Source organism: Onychostruthus taczanowskii, unplaced genomic scaffold (genome assembly GCF_017590055.1).
Source record: "Onychostruthus taczanowskii isolate IOZ18803 unplaced genomic scaffold, ASM1759005v1 scaffold36, whole genome shotgun sequence".
NCBI lineage: Eukaryota > Metazoa > Chordata > Aves > Passeriformes > Passeridae > Onychostruthus > Onychostruthus taczanowskii.
This window is the reverse complement of record NW_024501015.1, coordinates 861,021-877,750: the sequence shown is the minus strand read 5'-3', so window position 1 is coordinate 877,750 and position 16,730 is coordinate 861,021. Positions and strand designations below refer to the sequence as shown.

Below are 16,730 nucleotides of genomic sequence, written 5' to 3'. Positions count from 1 at the left end.
AAAAGTTAAGGAAAAAAGATGTAGGTCAGCATGGGTGAAGTAGGCGTGAGTGCCATCTGTTAGGAAAATAGCTCGTGGTATTATGTTTCCTGCAACTTCATATGTTGATGTTTAAGTCATTTTAGACATTTTTATTAAAAAACCCCGAACCTTTTAGTGTGTTCTTCTAAGAAATTGCTTTGTTCTACTTTCCTTTTCAGAAATTCATCAAGAGAGGTATATTAAATAAAACTTGTTAAGTATTGTGAGAACTCACTTTATGCACTATCCGTAATCAGCCACAGCTTTGATTTGTTTTTGTGTTGCAAGTCCTGATGGCCTAGCAAAGCCAGTGCCATATGTCAGCAGTTTAAAAACTAACACAAAACTGATGAAGGATTGGAAGGAGAGTAGAGAGAGAGAGAAGGCAAAGACTGGTGGAACTCTTTTAATATTTAGCTGCTTAAGGGGAATCTACATCACTTGTGAAAACTTCTGTTTATTGCTGGTTTTATAGCCTAAAATTAAAATCCAACTTGTTAGTTGCTGTTCAAGTATAACCAACCTCAAGAATGCTATGAAGCAACCAAAATGTTGGACTGTACACATTACGAAACTCTTCATGTTGTCTGCCATTTCTATGGCCTGCTTCCAATGACTGGAGCTGAACTAAAAAATTATATACTCCTTAGAAATAAAAAATATGGATAGTTTAGTTGTACCACCCTTTCACTGAGTTCAAATAAATTTCTGTGTGAATTATTCATTCTCATTTATTGCTGAGGCATCCTAATTAAAACCTTCCATCTTTTAAACCTCTAAAATACTTGAGAATGAGAGCATAGCTAAAGCTTTTTTTTAATCACGGGGTATTTAATTTGTATTTAATTAAATTCAAATAGATAGCTGCTAGCTTGCACTAACCTGAATCTAAATGTAAAATTGGGGACAGAATTGTCTGGATCAATTGAAAATAACACTGCTTCCACTTTCTTGGCCACCAGCTGGTGGTGATCATCCCAGAGATGAGCGTGTGAACTACTTGATGTGACAAAAATCTTGCTCTACTGAAGTGGATCAGGGAGGGCTCCTGTGATTCTTTTTTTTTTAATACTTATTTATCTTTAATACTTATTTTTTTGTCAAGGAAACTACTGATCTCCAGGAAAGGACAGTGACAAGTTGCTTGGGAGCAATAATTTCTTTAATTACTTTGACAGATTTGAAAATTAATATGATTTTGAGCTCTAACCCATCAAAGGAGGAACTCTGAACTGCTATTGAGACCCATAAAAGTTCTCAGCAGCTTTGTATTAACTCTGAGCTCTGTGCTGGAGGCAGGCCGTATTTTGACATTGGGATGTCATGTTGTAGTAGACTTGTATAAACAAACCTAGTGCATTAAAACTCTTTGGGTTTTCCTTGTTCTGGACTGTCTGTCAGAGTTTTCTTTTTTTTGCTAATCTCTGAACTTGCTTTTAGATTTTGTACCCCTGTAGCTAGGCAGAGGCAAGGCAAGACCTGACATGAAGTCACTCACTCTGAGATGGACCTTCTGATCTTCCCAAACAGAAGTTTGCAACTTCTACGGCTTTGTGTTTCGTTTCTTCCCTTTTTGAGGGCAGAAGTTCCTTTACCAGCTCAGTCCAAGTTGAGTCTTTGTGGTTGAGCCCTAGTTGGATTTGTCTTTCCCTCCAGTGTTTCAGAACTGGAGGACGTGGTGGTGGGATTGTATCATTTGAGGTGGGGAGAGGATCCCCTTTATGGTTCTTTCCTGTTCAAGAACTGCCCTGTTAACCAGTCAGAGACCCTCACTTCTGACCTGCATCTTTTTTTGTCTGACCCAGCTGTTGTGATTGATACTTTCCCATTTCTTGTTAATTAGGCAAAACATTGGGTGTAGGCATTCAGATTTATAATCTGGATTCCCACATCTCGCATCTCTCTGCTTCTTGCTCTCTTTCAGTTCATCTTTTCCCTATGCCATGAAGATAATGTTGCAGAAAACTTGATCCATGGGAGCGCTTTCCTGGTTCCCATTGTCAAGGTGTTCATTACAAGCATAAATATGAATGGATTTAAGAGCAGATGTGATGCAGAATCTTCCAAGAGTGTGGTTCTGGCATCTGTGACTCATGATTCCTGTCACCAGCATGCATGTGTGTGGGTGGTGTGTGTTTCCAGGCAAAAGGACAGCTGCAGGCATCCTCCTGTCTGTCCTGGAGGAGCTCCTGCTGAAGCCTGAACAGTTTTGTGTTTAAAATGAACATATCTCTCTGAGAGATGTAGATTAGATATTCAGAAGAAATTCTTTACTGTGAGGGTGGTGAGGCACTGGCACAGGTTGCCCTGGGAAATTGTGTGTTCCAACCCTGGCAGTGTTCAGTGCCAGGTTGGATGAAGCCCTGAGCAACCTGGTCTAGTGGAAGATGTCCCTGCCCATGGCAGGGGGTTGGAATTGGGAGATCTTTAAGGTCCCTTCGAGCCTAAGCCATTTGATGATTCTGTGGTTCTCTGTATACTTTTTTCCTTCATGCTGGCTTTTTTTTTTTTTTTTTTTTTTTTTTTTAAATTGAATACTTGGAATGAGCAAACTCCTACTTTTTGGCGTTAATAAAGTACTAATTGTTCTTAGGATACTTTATATGTTATTATTTCCTACAATGCATTTCTAAAGTGTTGATGTTTGTTTGCACATTGTGTGTTTAGAAACACAGTATTAAGAAATTAGTGGCCTCTCACCTAAGGTAGTGTTAAAAAAAGTTAACACTGATCTGTTAACTATCTGACCTTGTTAAAATTAGTGGCCTCTCACCTAAGGTAGTGTTAAAAAAAGTTAACACTGATCTGTTAACAACTATCTGACCTTGTTCAGAACACCCCACACATCTTTTGTGGTTTTCAGCTCTCTTAATATGAAAGACCTTCTGTAAAAAAAAAAAAATCTACATAATATTTAAAAGAAAGCTGTAGTGCTGCATGTATAAATACTAATGTTATAAAGTACACTGAAAAAGGCATCCTGGAGTGGACTTAGAGACAGAAGCCTCTAAAGTTAGGTTAACTTGATCAAGAAGAAATACAAGATTTTTATAGCTTGTCATTGTTGCACTTTATAAAATGTGAAAACAAATTTCTATGCATCCTAGGAAGAACTGAATCTTGTTACCACAGTTATTAAAGTTAATAAGACTTAAATTTTGAGGTAGTAGGCCTGCTTACAAAGGAAAAATACAAAACATTCCCAAAGGGAAGTGCTGGTTTCTTTATACCTTTTTTCTTTTAGCAATTAGTGATATACAGGACAAATGACAATTCCCATGTATCATAAAAAAGCAGGTTTCTGAGTGGGGATCAAAATTTTTGTTTGGTTCATTTGGTGGTTTTTTGTTTGATGTTTTTCATTGTTTGTTTTGGTTTTTTTTGTTGTTGTTGGTTTTTTTTTTGGTTTTTTTTTTTTTTTTTAATTTAGAAAGTAGATGATGCCAAAGTGTGAAAGGTAAAAGAGCACCTCAGAGAGGACAAAGCAGGTTTGTTGATCCTGCCATTCTTTAATGAACATGTCTAGCTCTCCTGCATGAGATAAAGGACATGCATTGTGTTTGTGGGTCATAGCACTTTCATGATATTTTGCTTCAGACTTTGGTGAGGATCATGCCTGGGCCACCAAAACTCTTCCAGTATTTCTATTTGCTATTCTACTTGAAACCAGAGGTGGTTGGGTTTGTGTTTCTTTCTCTGTAGTTAAACCAATTAATGTCAACTGGTTTAATAAAATATATTGTTTTATGTTGGCCTTGATGGATTTATGCATCTTACAGCATTATGCAGTTCATCAGGTCACAAGGAGCCAGACTGATTCAAAGTTACACTGATGCTTTCAATGATTTGACAGAAAAGTGGCGTCTTTTGCTTGATGTGCAGACAGTTCTGTCTGAAGATCTTGATCTACTACATGCTGGCAGACTGACAGATATTTCCAGAGCTAACATTGTGCCTATCAAAACTGAATCCAGGACAACAAACACTGTGTATTTCAGCAACACTTTAGCAATAATGACTGCAGTTTTGAAAAGGAATAAGCCTCAGGGCACAGTGAAATATCTTTGTTTTAGTGAACAAAGCAAAGCTTTAAGTAGTAAGAGCAGAAAAATGAAAGACAACCAAGCTCCTGCCAAATGTTTCCCACTCTGGGATGTTATCACTAAGAGATGGGCTTTTCCAAGGCTCTTAGTACAGGCTGTAAAGTGATACCATGTGCCTGTTCTTTTCCTTACTGAAAATTACAATAAGCTTGTCTCTCTCTTCTATTGCCTGATCATCTTTTGTAAGGTTTCTCTGGCTGAGCAGCAGTTCAGTGCAAACAGACCTGCTCCTGGCTTGTTGGTTGAGCAGAGGGAGGACTGTACCTCCCTGGCACTGCTGTGTGCAGTGCTCACCAGGCTTTGATCCCAGCTCAGGAGCTGTTGTTTTGTGCTCCACCCTCTTGGCAGGGAGACTGTGGACCCCTCTTTTAGTGGGTCACCAACTGTTTCTGGTGGTCCCCCAGCTTTTGGCTGCTTGCTCAAGTGTTGAGCCATGCCAAGAGCTGGAAGGGGCACATGCGGCTCCCTCGGTCACGCTGGTGAGCCCTGAGCTGCCAGGCAAGCCCTTGGCAAGACTCCTTCTGGAAGGGGCAGGGAGAAGAATATTAATTGTTTAGCACCTGGTTGTGGGCTAGGTTAGAGCTGTTAGTTATGATTCTCAACTGTGATTGAAAGTTGGGTGGAAAAGGTAGTAAGACAGCTGATTAATTACTGTAAAAATACTGCTATTACCACATGTATTTTCTGTATCACTTGTCATCAAGACCTTTAACACGTCTATCTAGTTTATATACCCAGTAAGTTTGGGTTTTTGGTACAAGTGCAATCTATCATAGATCTCCTGGGGGGATGGAAACAGTGTCAAGAGTGTGCATTTAAAATGAATCGTGTCATGTGCAGTATTGTAGACAGTTTCTGTGGCGGATGCGAGGAAAAGGTGGTATTTTTATATGTACTCATATTTCAGGATGCTGAATGACCGGCTTCTAAATTTAAATAAGATTTTTATAATCTAAAGATTGAATTATCTTGGATATCTATAATGTAATGATTGAATTATTAGTGAAACAGCAAATATTTGCTTTGCTTCTGGAAAGCTTAATTAGACTTGACATCAAAGTATGGTTTTTTATGTCTTTCTTGGGATGTATTCTACTGGATTGTTTCTGGGATTTTGTTGTGTAGTTTGTTTTCTGTTTCTGTGGTTTTGAGGTGTTTTGCTTTCCATGCACTGGAATATACAGGATTTTCTTTCATCAAGTGATGATGATAAGCAATCTCTTGTTAAATCTTCTGTTAAATGCAGTGTGGTTGTTGTTTGTCTAGCTTTTCCCCTTTCTCTCTGTCTCAGTTAAACAATTATGAGTTTTCTTTGAACTAAATTTACTTATTTTAGGTCAGTGACGTAGCATGATTAAATTGCTACAAAAGCCTCCTTAAGGAGACAGGGTAGATGTTTCTTTGCATCACAGACTGCTTCCAGGTAGCATTTTTTCATGGCTGATGAAAACATCTGCTCAAGAGAAGTTGTGTTTTGGGTGAGCTCTTATCTGATGGAAGGCAGCTCTGAAATGCTTCCTGTTATTGTTAGTCTCCCTGAGCTGTTTGAACCTTTGCTTTCAAAGCTAGGTTTAATAACCTATCAGTAAGAGTTGTTTTAAACTGCTTTGTTTTTGTTTCCGCAAGTTTTCTTTAGTAAAGAGAATAGCTAGTAACAGAACAGGATTCATGTGCTTTGACCTTCAGTAGTATGAATCTCACAGTAATTGAGGAACAGCAAATACCTGCCTTGAAAAGACATCTCCCATAGTTGTATGTGGTGTATCTGTAGCCTATAAATAATTCTTTCCTATTTTGAGCCAGATAAGACACCGGCATAGATTAAAGCTGGCAAATTGAACTCTAACAGAGAGAGACATGAAAGCAAGACTAGGAAAAGACTATTGCTTTGTTTATCCAGGCAGATGTGAGTGAATGTAATTTAGTAATAGCTGCAGAGCAAAGGTTTCAGCACAAAGTCTTTGTTAATTCTGTGAAAGTCACTTAATGTTGCATGCAACTCTGATTTGGATTGCTGAGTTCCATGCTTGCTGTATCCACCTGACTCTCATCAGACTTTATGTTGTTACTATTCTTCTATCCAAAAAACCTTAATTGACTACAGAATGAGATGTACACTTCCAGTTTTGCTTCTAAAGTCTCTAGTGTTCCTTCACTGCTGAATCAGCTTTGAAGCAGCTGTTAAGGCTTTACTTTTCCTCCAGAACCATGGCAAAAATAATTGCATGATGTTGTTTTTGTTTGGGTTTTTTTTTTAATTGCAGTTATACATATTTTTTTTTCTGAATTTCCCTTCTCTTCTTTTGTGAGATGTGAAAAATCTTTGATTTTGCTGTAAGCTTATTGTTTGCAGAGTTGTGAGAGATGAAAGGATACTGCAAGGCTGCTTTGAACCTGTGCAATTTTAAAGGTTTGAGGACAACCTGGGATAGTACTTTTTTTATAAAGAATTGTATTTCTGTTTTACATATTATCATATATTTACATTATCTTTAATTGATGTAGAATAAGGCTCTTAGTAGCAGATAATTAGTAGAGATAAGTGCTGTTTATCATCTAATGGTGTAGTAGCTCTAACTAATATTTGATACTCATGTATTCTTATTTTTTTCAAGATGCACCTGGTGAGGCCATTTGCAGAGGTACTCTTGGCCTACTTCTGCAGCTGTTGGCTTTATAGAAAAGAATTAGGGCAATACTTAGCACTTGTGAAAATTACTGTCCTAAATTTATTTGGATTTGCCTCAGCCTCGCACCTTGGAGTTGTCTTTTTGGAGTAGACCAAAGTAAGTGGCCCTGTGTGCTCCAGAGAAATGTGGGAACAAATACAGTTCTGAGGCCATCCTGTGGCATGGAAAGGAGCAAATTTTAATGAATCTGAAGCAATTGTATTATGATGACCTTAAAAATCAATTTTGGTTGCAATCTTCACTTCATTAACATAACACTGCTTTTTATGCTTGCTTTAAAGTTGTAATTGCTCTTATACCTGGTGACCTTAATTTCCACATCTATTGCAAAATATCATTTGCCCTAGAGAGGCCCAGTTACTACTGCTGAAAACCAGTCAAGCTGGGATGCAGGATCAGTGTTTTCTCACCTTCCTGGAAGAATAAGTGAGTTATTGTTGAAGGGCAGCCACAGTTTTCTTTTTTCTCTTCTAAACTTGAAGAGATTTTTTAAAGAGTTGTTGCTGGAATGCACAGCAGTTTTTACAGAGGATTTGGGGCCATGGTAGTTATTCTCATACACTTTTTCATGCTCAGATCTGGAAGTCTCAAGATAATAAGTTAAATTACTGGGAAACACCAATAGAATGAAGCACTTCAGAGAGAGGACACATTTTTCACTCCTGAATTTTTCAGGGCTGGTAAGAAAAGTCTTTTTGGCCAGCCCATGCAGTAACTCATTTTAAGAAATGAAGGAAAATTCAAAAGGCCAGCTTCAGAAGTAGACTTGACAAAATCCTTCAGGATTCCTTCCTCCTCTATCGGATTTACCTCACCTGTCACCTACTCCTTGTTCAAGCACCTCTTGTTAGGTAGTGAGTCATCTTCAGCTCATTTGAGTTCTGGAAATGTGCCCATCTCACTCTCTTTGATTCCAAAAGGACAAATGACATTGCTGTAGGGATCTTAAGTACTTTCTTGGGGTCTGTAAGTCTGTGTCTCTCTGAAGTCAATGTTAGCAAGTGGAGCAGTGCAGTAGAACTGGATCCTTGTAGTCAATCTCTTAGGAAGAAGACCTAACATCAGCCCCTGCATAAGAGTCGTCAGGACTAGCTCTAGTCTGTGTTGTGGACTCAATGCTTTGAGCACTGGATACAGTCCTGGAGCACATTTAATCCAAAAGGGATCCAGCTTCCATGTTCCAAGACTGCCCGGCAGTGCAAACCTTGTTATTACAGGAGATTTGCATAGGAAGTACCCCTCTGCTCTGTCCTAGAACATTTGTGTAGCCAAACCTTCAGTTCATTTAAACTCCACACCAGAAACAAGATGATAGAAAGATTCCTATGATTATAGGGCTTCTCTCTGTGTTGAAGTCCAAGAGACCTCTAGGGGGTTTTTTTGGTTACTTGGCACTTCTAGGACATCACAACTATTATGCTTTATGTTTGACCAGGCAAAGGACATTGTATATTTTAAATGTAGTGTGTCCTGGAGATATACCCAGTGCTTTTTGCTGCAAATTAGTGCCTGTTTCTTGCCATGAACTCTGCTAATCACTGCCAAAATGCCAGATAGTCACCAGTGAAAGTTGAAGGTGCTCCTTCTGAACAAAAGCAGTGAAGAGAACAGGGATTTATCTGACCAAAGTCTGTTCCAGAAGCAAAACACTTGCTGCCTGGTTTCAAGGGGGTATCTGAACAATGAGTTTGCAGGAAGAGTGTTTCTGTTGCTGTTGAGAGCGTTTGACCTCTTCTTGTAAATACAGACATTACCGTTAAACTGTTTCGCCAAATGGAGCTTGCAAGTAAATAAGAAAGTTATCCTTTATATTTACTCCATGGTTAGAAACCTGAGATGCTTCTAACCTGCTTTAAAAAGAAAATGGAAAGAGATCTAAACCTGTTAAAAGTACTTGTTCTTAATGAAATGCCACACAGATTTATCTTCCAGACAGAAAGTGACCATACCTTCTCCAAAATGCACAGCTCCTAATCTCAGTCACAACTTCAGTTTCAAGTTCATGTGTTGGGCCCAAATCACATAGACCTTGCTTGTCACATTGCTGTTCTGGGTTTTTTTTAAATTTTTTTTGGTCTTCATTGGGCTCACTGTCTTTGTAGCTCTCTGATGGTTCCTGGAATATTTACCGAGCTGACTCATCTTCACTCCTGGAAGAGCCCCAGGAGAGTTCATTTCTCACCTCACTTGTGGAGGTCGGGGCTGTATAACAGACTTGTTCTGGAGTATTTCTAACTAGGTAAAGTAAATGCCATAAGGAGAGATTGTGTTTCAGGTGAAAAGAGGTCATGTTGATTGAAGTGTTATGGCAAACTATATTGCCAGAAAGCGCTGTAGATTGGAAAAGGTTTCTGTTCAGAAGCTGGATGCTTCAGACTACAGCTGTAGGGAGAGAGGTTTTTCTGCTGCAGAGTGCTGTCTTCATCTTAAAATTAAAACCAGGTGCTACATTTAAGTTCTGGTTGGTTCTTCTTGTCTGTGGCTTTTGATGTATTGTTTCATTTTGTTTTTAAGGAAAATGAATTCTTAAAATGCACAAAATGCTTTACTAGGGATCTGAAATTACTGCTTCTCTCAGAATAGAATTTAAGGCTCTTCAAGGAAGAAATGAATGGCAAACTTCAATAATCAGTGATCCCAGCTCAGGACTGTTGTGACAGTGCAAGTCAGGGAATTGTGAGGTAGTGCCTCCCTGTTGCAGCAATGAAATCTCTCTTTCTCTTTCTAAGGAAACTTCCTTACCTTTATCACTGATTGTTCTTGGACTCTTCCTAATTGTGAATTCTTTGCCTGAGGCAATAAAATTTGAAGTGATACTCAATTTATACAGCCACCTCGAGTTTTGGAAAGCATCACTCTTTTGTAATGTCCTCTGTTTGTTGGTTTTGGTTTTTGGTTAGTTTTTTTTTAAGGTATTCAGTTACCATGACAACTTTTACCCACGCTGGAACTCCGTTACGGGGAGTTCCTGGCATGGCTTGTATTTGCATGTGCTGCAGGGAGCACTGTTATTAAACAGACTGTTAATTATTCTTCCAGTCACTTGCTGAGCTGATGTGACAGTAGATAGAGCTTTCTGATTCCAGGTAAAAGTGCTCATGCACAGCTCTCTGCAGCTAAGTTTTCATGATCACTGCTTTTAGGAATTACTCTTTTATGTAGAGGGTTTTTGGTTTTTTTTTTTTTTTTTTGGTTATAACATTAAACCATGCTTAGTTATTTTTATTATCAAGGAACAGAGAAAAAGAGAAATTTATTTAATTACACCTTTTTGGTGCACCTTTTTTGGGGGCATTTTATTGGATGTTTGCCTCTCACTTTGGATCTATTTTGGGCCATTTCATATAGATATTTATGATTTTCTTTGTGAGTTTTTATTAATTTTTAAAATTAATTTAAATCTGTAAAAATATGCTTGATACTGTACTTTGTCCTCTGAATAAATAGCAGCAATTAAAATGTTTTTAGGATTCAAAATTTATGTCATTCCTTTTTGAGACTTGCAAATTTATCTTAAAGTGATTGTTTAATTTATTTCTTATAAAATACAGTAATGTGCTCAGCTTGTGTTAATCAAAGGCTTTATTATGATTCATGCTAGAATATGGCAGCAAAAGACAGCATCTGCTAACTTGGCTTTTTTTTTTTTTTTCCCTTTTCCTTTCTAGGAGTTTCCATGGGGTACAGATCATGCCACTGGACTGCATTTGGGTAAAGGATGAGTTCAGTGTTTCCCTGAGGAGTCTTCCAACACATTTTCCAAATTACCTTTTAGTGGTGTTCTAAGAGAGCTTATGTGGAACAAATAGTATTGGATCATGAGTGAAGAGAAGAACTTCGGTGCATCCCAGAAAATGTTGTCTCCTTCACGAAGCACTAGCAGCTGCTCCTCCAAGCAGGGAAGTCGACAGGTACCTTTTCACCAAGCTGAAAGCATTGCTAAGATTGGCTGTTGCTTTGTTTTCTTCGATATCTGCAAATCTCTTAAACCTTGTTTTCCTGTTGCTTGCTTGTTTTGTTTCATCACTTCTTTGCTTTCCTCTCTCTCTTTTCTTTTTATTTTTGTTAGTAGCAGCATCTTGTTTTGAGTCAAATGCATTGAACACATATTACTGAATAACAGGCATGTGTCAAACTGGAATGCTTACAGTGAATTTTGATTTTTTTCTTATTGTATGTATGGTATCTTTATAGTAAAATAGACCTGCTGTAGCATCTTGGTCTCAGTGGTTTGATCCTGAAATACCAAATCTTTTCTGTTAGGCACTACTTTTGTTTGTAGAATATTGTGTAACTGCTCTGTTTATTTCAAGTTTCCAAGGAAAGGTGTGCATGCACGTGTGAAAGATAATTTATTTTTCATGAATTTGACACAGGGCTTCTTTGAATGCCCATGTGTGCTGGTTGTTGCTGTAGAACCATAGATTGCAAAATGAGCATTTGTGTAACACGATGCTTCTGCATGCCAAACGTGAAGGTTGTTTTGTTTTCTGCTAATCTTTAAACCTCTCACTTTGAAAAGACCTGTCTACAAGTGTTTGCACCTGGCAGGTGAGGCTGCTGAAGATGGCTTTGTTTGTGGGCAAGAAATGCTGACCTGCAGCTGCACTGAGAATTAAACTTGAATGTGCTCAATTCATGTTTGCAAAGTCATGAGCAAAGTGCTCAACATAAACTTTTATCTGTACAAGTGCTGGCTTAGTGGAGTTCTTGGAAGCTGCCTCAGGCAGAAATTTTAATTGGAATCCCAATCCCCCAAAACCTTTGGAGTCCTCAGCTGTGTTTTGAAACAGCACCTGCTCTTCTAGGACTCCTGGCCCTGTTCATACAGTTGGCAAGGCAGACAAATGTCTGAACAATTTATGACTTTTAAAGTGCTGCGCTTGTGAGAAATGCTGTGCATTTCTAGTATACTGAACAATAAAATCCTTGCTCTCGGGATGTCTTTTTTGTTTTCCCGAAATATTATTTTTTTATCCTCCATATGAGATTACCTTTGAAAAGTGTAATTTAAAAGATTTGGTGTTGTCTGTTCAATAGTTCTTGTCTATCAAGTGTTATCATGTATTATTTAAATAATAAGATTTACATGAGTATGACTAAATCCACTGGTGTGTAATGCAGCCAATATAAGGAACCATACTTATGCCATTTATTTGCCCTTTCCATCTGTATATTCGTTTAAATTACAATACTTTAGGTCTTCTATTAAGACAACAGCAACCATTTAAAGTTGTATGAAACTGTTAAGAATCCCCTAATTAAAAAAAGACCACATGTACAATAACCTTCAGGAGCTTTTGTGTGTTTGTTTGGAATTGTTTTGGTTTTTGTTTCAAAATCCTGGTAGAATAGCGGGATATAACATTGTTACTGATACTTTTTTTATTAATAGTGTCCTGAAACTTTAAATTATGTTGCAAAGTGCTGTGCTGCTTAGGGTGTGACATGCTATGATTTTGATATTCTTTCCTTCATATTCCGGCTCCATGGAGGCCTTCTTATTCCTCCTTCAAACACTTGCATCTCCTGTGCTCGTGGCTGGTGGGTTAGTGACAGATCTTGCTTTTCTCTGTGCTGCTGCTCTGATGCAGTCCTTCTTTGAATCTGATTAAGTAGAAAGAAGATCAGAAAATTGTGGGGGAAAGAAGAGTTGGAGCAGGGTGAAATTTGCCCAAAAAATAGCAGGATCTGAATTCTGAGCCTCTCTTGATTTCCTAGATGCAGACTTTATTGCTGGTGTACGCCAGCACCCAGTAAGTGACCTGAGGCTGGGATATGGAAGCACAGTAGTGCCAGGCTGCTGGGTCTGCTAAAGTTTAGTTCCATGCAGGGAACTAAAGTTGGAGCGCTGTTTGTGGGAAGCATGACTCCTGTGATGCAGAAAATGAGCCACTGTGCTAGAAAGGAGTTGACTTAAGCAGCGCTGCAGGACTTTGAGGGATCCACTCCTTCCTTTGCTGCATCCGGTGCTTGTTTCCAGCCCGATGCAGTACATTGCTGTGTGAACTGAACAGGTGAACCCTTAATCCTCTTCCACTAAATTCACCTTCACTTTGAAGCCATGTGAAAAGTTGGAGGCTACTGCCACTTCCCCACTCTTTGCTTTTCTGTTCCCCCCTCCTTCAGTTATGGAAAGGGATCTCTTCCACAGAGACACGACTCAAATTCAGTTTTGTGAGGAAAGAAAACTGGTGTTGACCTTCCTTAAATTTAAATTGACCTGTGATCAAAAGAAGGTATGTTGTGCTAGTTATTTTTAAATCTAATATGTTAACTAACTTTTAAAATAGATCCACTGGGGAAAAGCTTTGTGACAGGAGAACCATTTTAAAAAACCTCAAATTCCATAAAAGAAAATTTCTGCCAATTTTATGAACCGTAACAAATGCCTTAGTTGCAGCTGATGCCAACCCTTTTCCTCCACAAAGTAGGTTTCTTTTTTTGGCAGTTTAAAATATTTGGTACAACTGACTGCATTTTGCACTGGAAAAGAGTGTGACACTGTCATCTGTTTTGTTTGGGGAGCTGCAACTGCAAGCATCAGTCTGAGAGCCATTCAGAATCATTACTTCATACTTTCCCCTGAAATAATTTGCCTTAAGGAGCTGTATGGTGCAGAATATTGCAGAAAATGAGAAGGCTTTTATTATATCAAAAGAAGAAAATAAGTCCATTATTAGGTAAATGTATTCATCTCTTAAGACCAAACTCTATTTTTTCCTCAGTCATAGACCAAGTGTGCATCAAGGAGTGTGTACAGGGGAATTTTTCAGTGCTGCTGAGTGCCTCTAGACCTAAGAAAAGTAAAGATTTTGTTCCTCCCTTAGCCTCAAGTGAAATTTCTTCCTGAGCAGTAAATGCAGTGTTGATCTTTTGGGTAGATTTTGACCCATAATGATGTAAAAATCTTTTGTAGTGTCATAATCTTAAAACGCAACCAATCTAGACAGGAGAATTTATGCTAGAATTGTTAATGCCATTCATCTGGGAGTTTTGGGGTCTTTTTTAGGGAGGGTGCCGTTGTTTTTTTTCAAGTTAGTGCCATGTTTTGGGCTCTCTCTTTCAGTTCCCTATTGTGGGGTAAGAATAAGCAAAAGGGAGTATAATCTGAATGCTTTCAGGAAATCTTTTGTCTCCAGTTTGCTCCTCTGCTATTTCAGAGGGATGAGTAGTGATGATAATCGACCAGCCTGATTCATTTGCCTTCATTTTAGAGACTAAGCAGTTTTCTTTCACTTCTGCAGCTGCTCCCAGGAATAGCCAACTGATGCTCTTTCCTCATTCAGTGAGGTGTCAAATCTCTTGCAAAAGAAAAAGCCTGGTCAAGATCTCTAGGGTCTGGGTTGAGCAAATGGATTCAAAGCCAGTCACAGCAGCAGAGTTTTTGAAAAATGTGAGTTTGTTCAGGTGGGAAAGGTTGGGTTCATCTGGAAGGACGTATATGGAAGAGGACCAGATTCTGTTAATGAATCATGGCACCTTGCATGTATCCAGCAGGTCCCCAAACTGTTAATTCTGTGAGCTTTTAACAGGATCCATTTCTAAGTCAACTCAGCCACCTTTATGTACAGTTGACAATTGAAGTGTGAGGTTCCCAGGGTGAGAGATGAGTAGCAGACTTGCCTTCTGCCTGAGATTTGGCAGGCTGTCCAGCCTGCTTGAGGGGAAGCAGTGCTTCCACTTCAGATTTTCTTCCCATTTTCACACTTTTGATTTGAGCAGGCACATTCTTAGGCCACATTGCTCACCTGAAGAACTGTGATAAATGTGACTTTCCTGCAGGAATGTGAGAGACACCTTGTGTCTGGACTGCAGGAGAGGTCCAGGTAAAATCTGAGTTGTAATGCAGGGAACGGTGTATTCTGTACTAAAAAGAAATAAAGAAAACTGTGTTCTGATCAAAACTATTAACACTGTATTTATTCCAGATGAGTGTAATTGGCTGAGCTATTTCTCAGCTGCTTCTTTTCACCTCACACATACAGTATCATGGATCTGTCTCATTTCAGGAGTCCCTTTCTTTCTAAGCTTATCCTTACGGAAGGATGAGGCTCCGTGGTGACTCATTGCAGCCTTTTTGAGTACTTAAAGGAGCATATAAAAAAGACAGAGAAGGATTTTTTACATAGTAATAGGACAGGGGTGAATGGTCTTAAACTGAAAGAAGGGAGATTTAGATTAGCTGTTAGGAGATTTTTTACTGTGAAAGCTGTGAGACCACTACAGCAGGCTGCTCAGAGAACTTGTGGATGTCCCAGCCCTGGAAGTGTTCAGTGCCAGGTTCAATGGGGCTCTGAGCAACCTGGTCTAGTGGAAGGTGTCCCTGCCTATGGCAGGGGGGTTGAAACTAGATGGTCTTGTAAGGTCCCTTCCAAACCAAGATGATCTATGATACTGTAAAAGTTCCTTGATTGAGATCAAATTTCTGCTGTCTCCTGCAATCAAAGATACACTGTGTTTATGCTTAACCAAACTGTGGAATCTTGATCCCAAAGCTGGAGAGAGTTCCTATATTAGGTACAACACTGAAATATTGAAAAGGATCTACTGTTCACTACTACCAGATTAATTCTCAGTGGAAAAGTTACGTGCTTGGTACTGAAGTTTAATATATTTTGGGAAGACAAGGGAAATAGCTTGTTTGGTATTTGGGCAAAGCAGCTTTGAAGTTCTTCTGGATACTTTCAAGAAGAAAGAAACAAAGCCATAAACACAACATTTTTCTTAATATCATAGCTGCTGCTGTTAGTTCTTAATTATAATTATATGACAAAATGTATTCCCTCATAAAAACTTCGGTTAGGACTTGTGCTGAGGCAGTACAACATCATTGCATGGTCTGTAGGGTGCTGGTTGTCAGGAGCTGTTCAGCCCCACATTTCCACTGCTTGTGGCTCATTGTGTGGTGAGTGTGGCAGACTAAACTCAAAGCAGGAAAGCAGAGCAGCTTACCAGTTTGTTCTGTTAAATGAGGCACAGGGAGAATAACAGAGATAACGGAGTGCCACCAACAGTGTGGTGGAATTGTTAGATGCCTTTCCAAAGATGGCTCGCTTGTAATGCCTTATTACACAAGTAATGAGCACATTACCTGATGTAATTTTTTTCTGGGCTTATAGAGGGGAATTTTAAGGATTCTAAAGATGGATAAATGAGGACAGCTAGCACACTTGCTGGTTTTATTTTTTTTTTGATTCATTTTTCTTTTAAGTTTGTTTTTTTGAGGCAGCCAAGTTCTTTTTTGGAATACAAGGGAATACTTCCCTTTGTTACAGGAGCACCATGAGTACTTACCTATCTAGAATAGTTCTCTTCTCCCTAATGTGCTTCATACTAGTCCTTTTCTGTTATCATACTCTATGTATTAAAGTATTCTTTATCTTTTTCAAATATAAGGGGATGGTGCTAGCACATACCATTTCCTGTCAGCTATTTATAATGCTGCATCTGCCAAATCCTGGCAATAAATAATTCATGAGATCTCTCATCAGAAACCTTGAAACTCATGTTACATTGTCATTTGTAGTTGTTCCATAAATAAAAGCTTTAAAAATACTATGAGATTTACTCTTCTCTGGTTTGTTGCTGCAAAGTCTTTCATTTTAGAGTTCATGGTAGCAAAAAAGAGAGATTCGCTTTTAATTGGTATAATCTGGTGAAGGGTGACTTCTGTTTTTCTTGTAGTTTCCATTTATGTTACATTCCTCGTACTACTTCCCTGGATTTTTATATTGTTTTCAGTTTAGTTTGATTTATTTTATTATTTTTTACTTCAGGGAGACTGCAATTTACACCAAACACAAAACCTTGAGTTACCGAGTAACAAAAGAGTTTTATAGAAAAAATATCTTCAATTTTAGTGTTTTATTTTTTGCTTCATAACCTACAAAACCTATCCTTTTAACATAGGACA

General features: G+C 38.6%; 1 protein-coding gene across 1 annotated transcript in view; it reads left to right on the top strand.

Moving 5' to 3' along the window:
• Positions 1-16,730, top strand: part of OSBPL3 (oxysterol binding protein like 3) — an 87,236-nt gene that overhangs the window by 29,429 nt on the left and 41,077 nt on the right. Inside the window, exon 3 of the mRNA XM_041411544.1 lies at positions 10,483-10,725. Within this exon, the coding sequence (XP_041267478.1) occupies positions 10,633-10,725 (93 nt within the window). The 5' untranslated portion in view covers positions 10,483-10,632. The remainder of the gene's footprint in view (positions 1-10,482; positions 10,726-16,730) is intronic.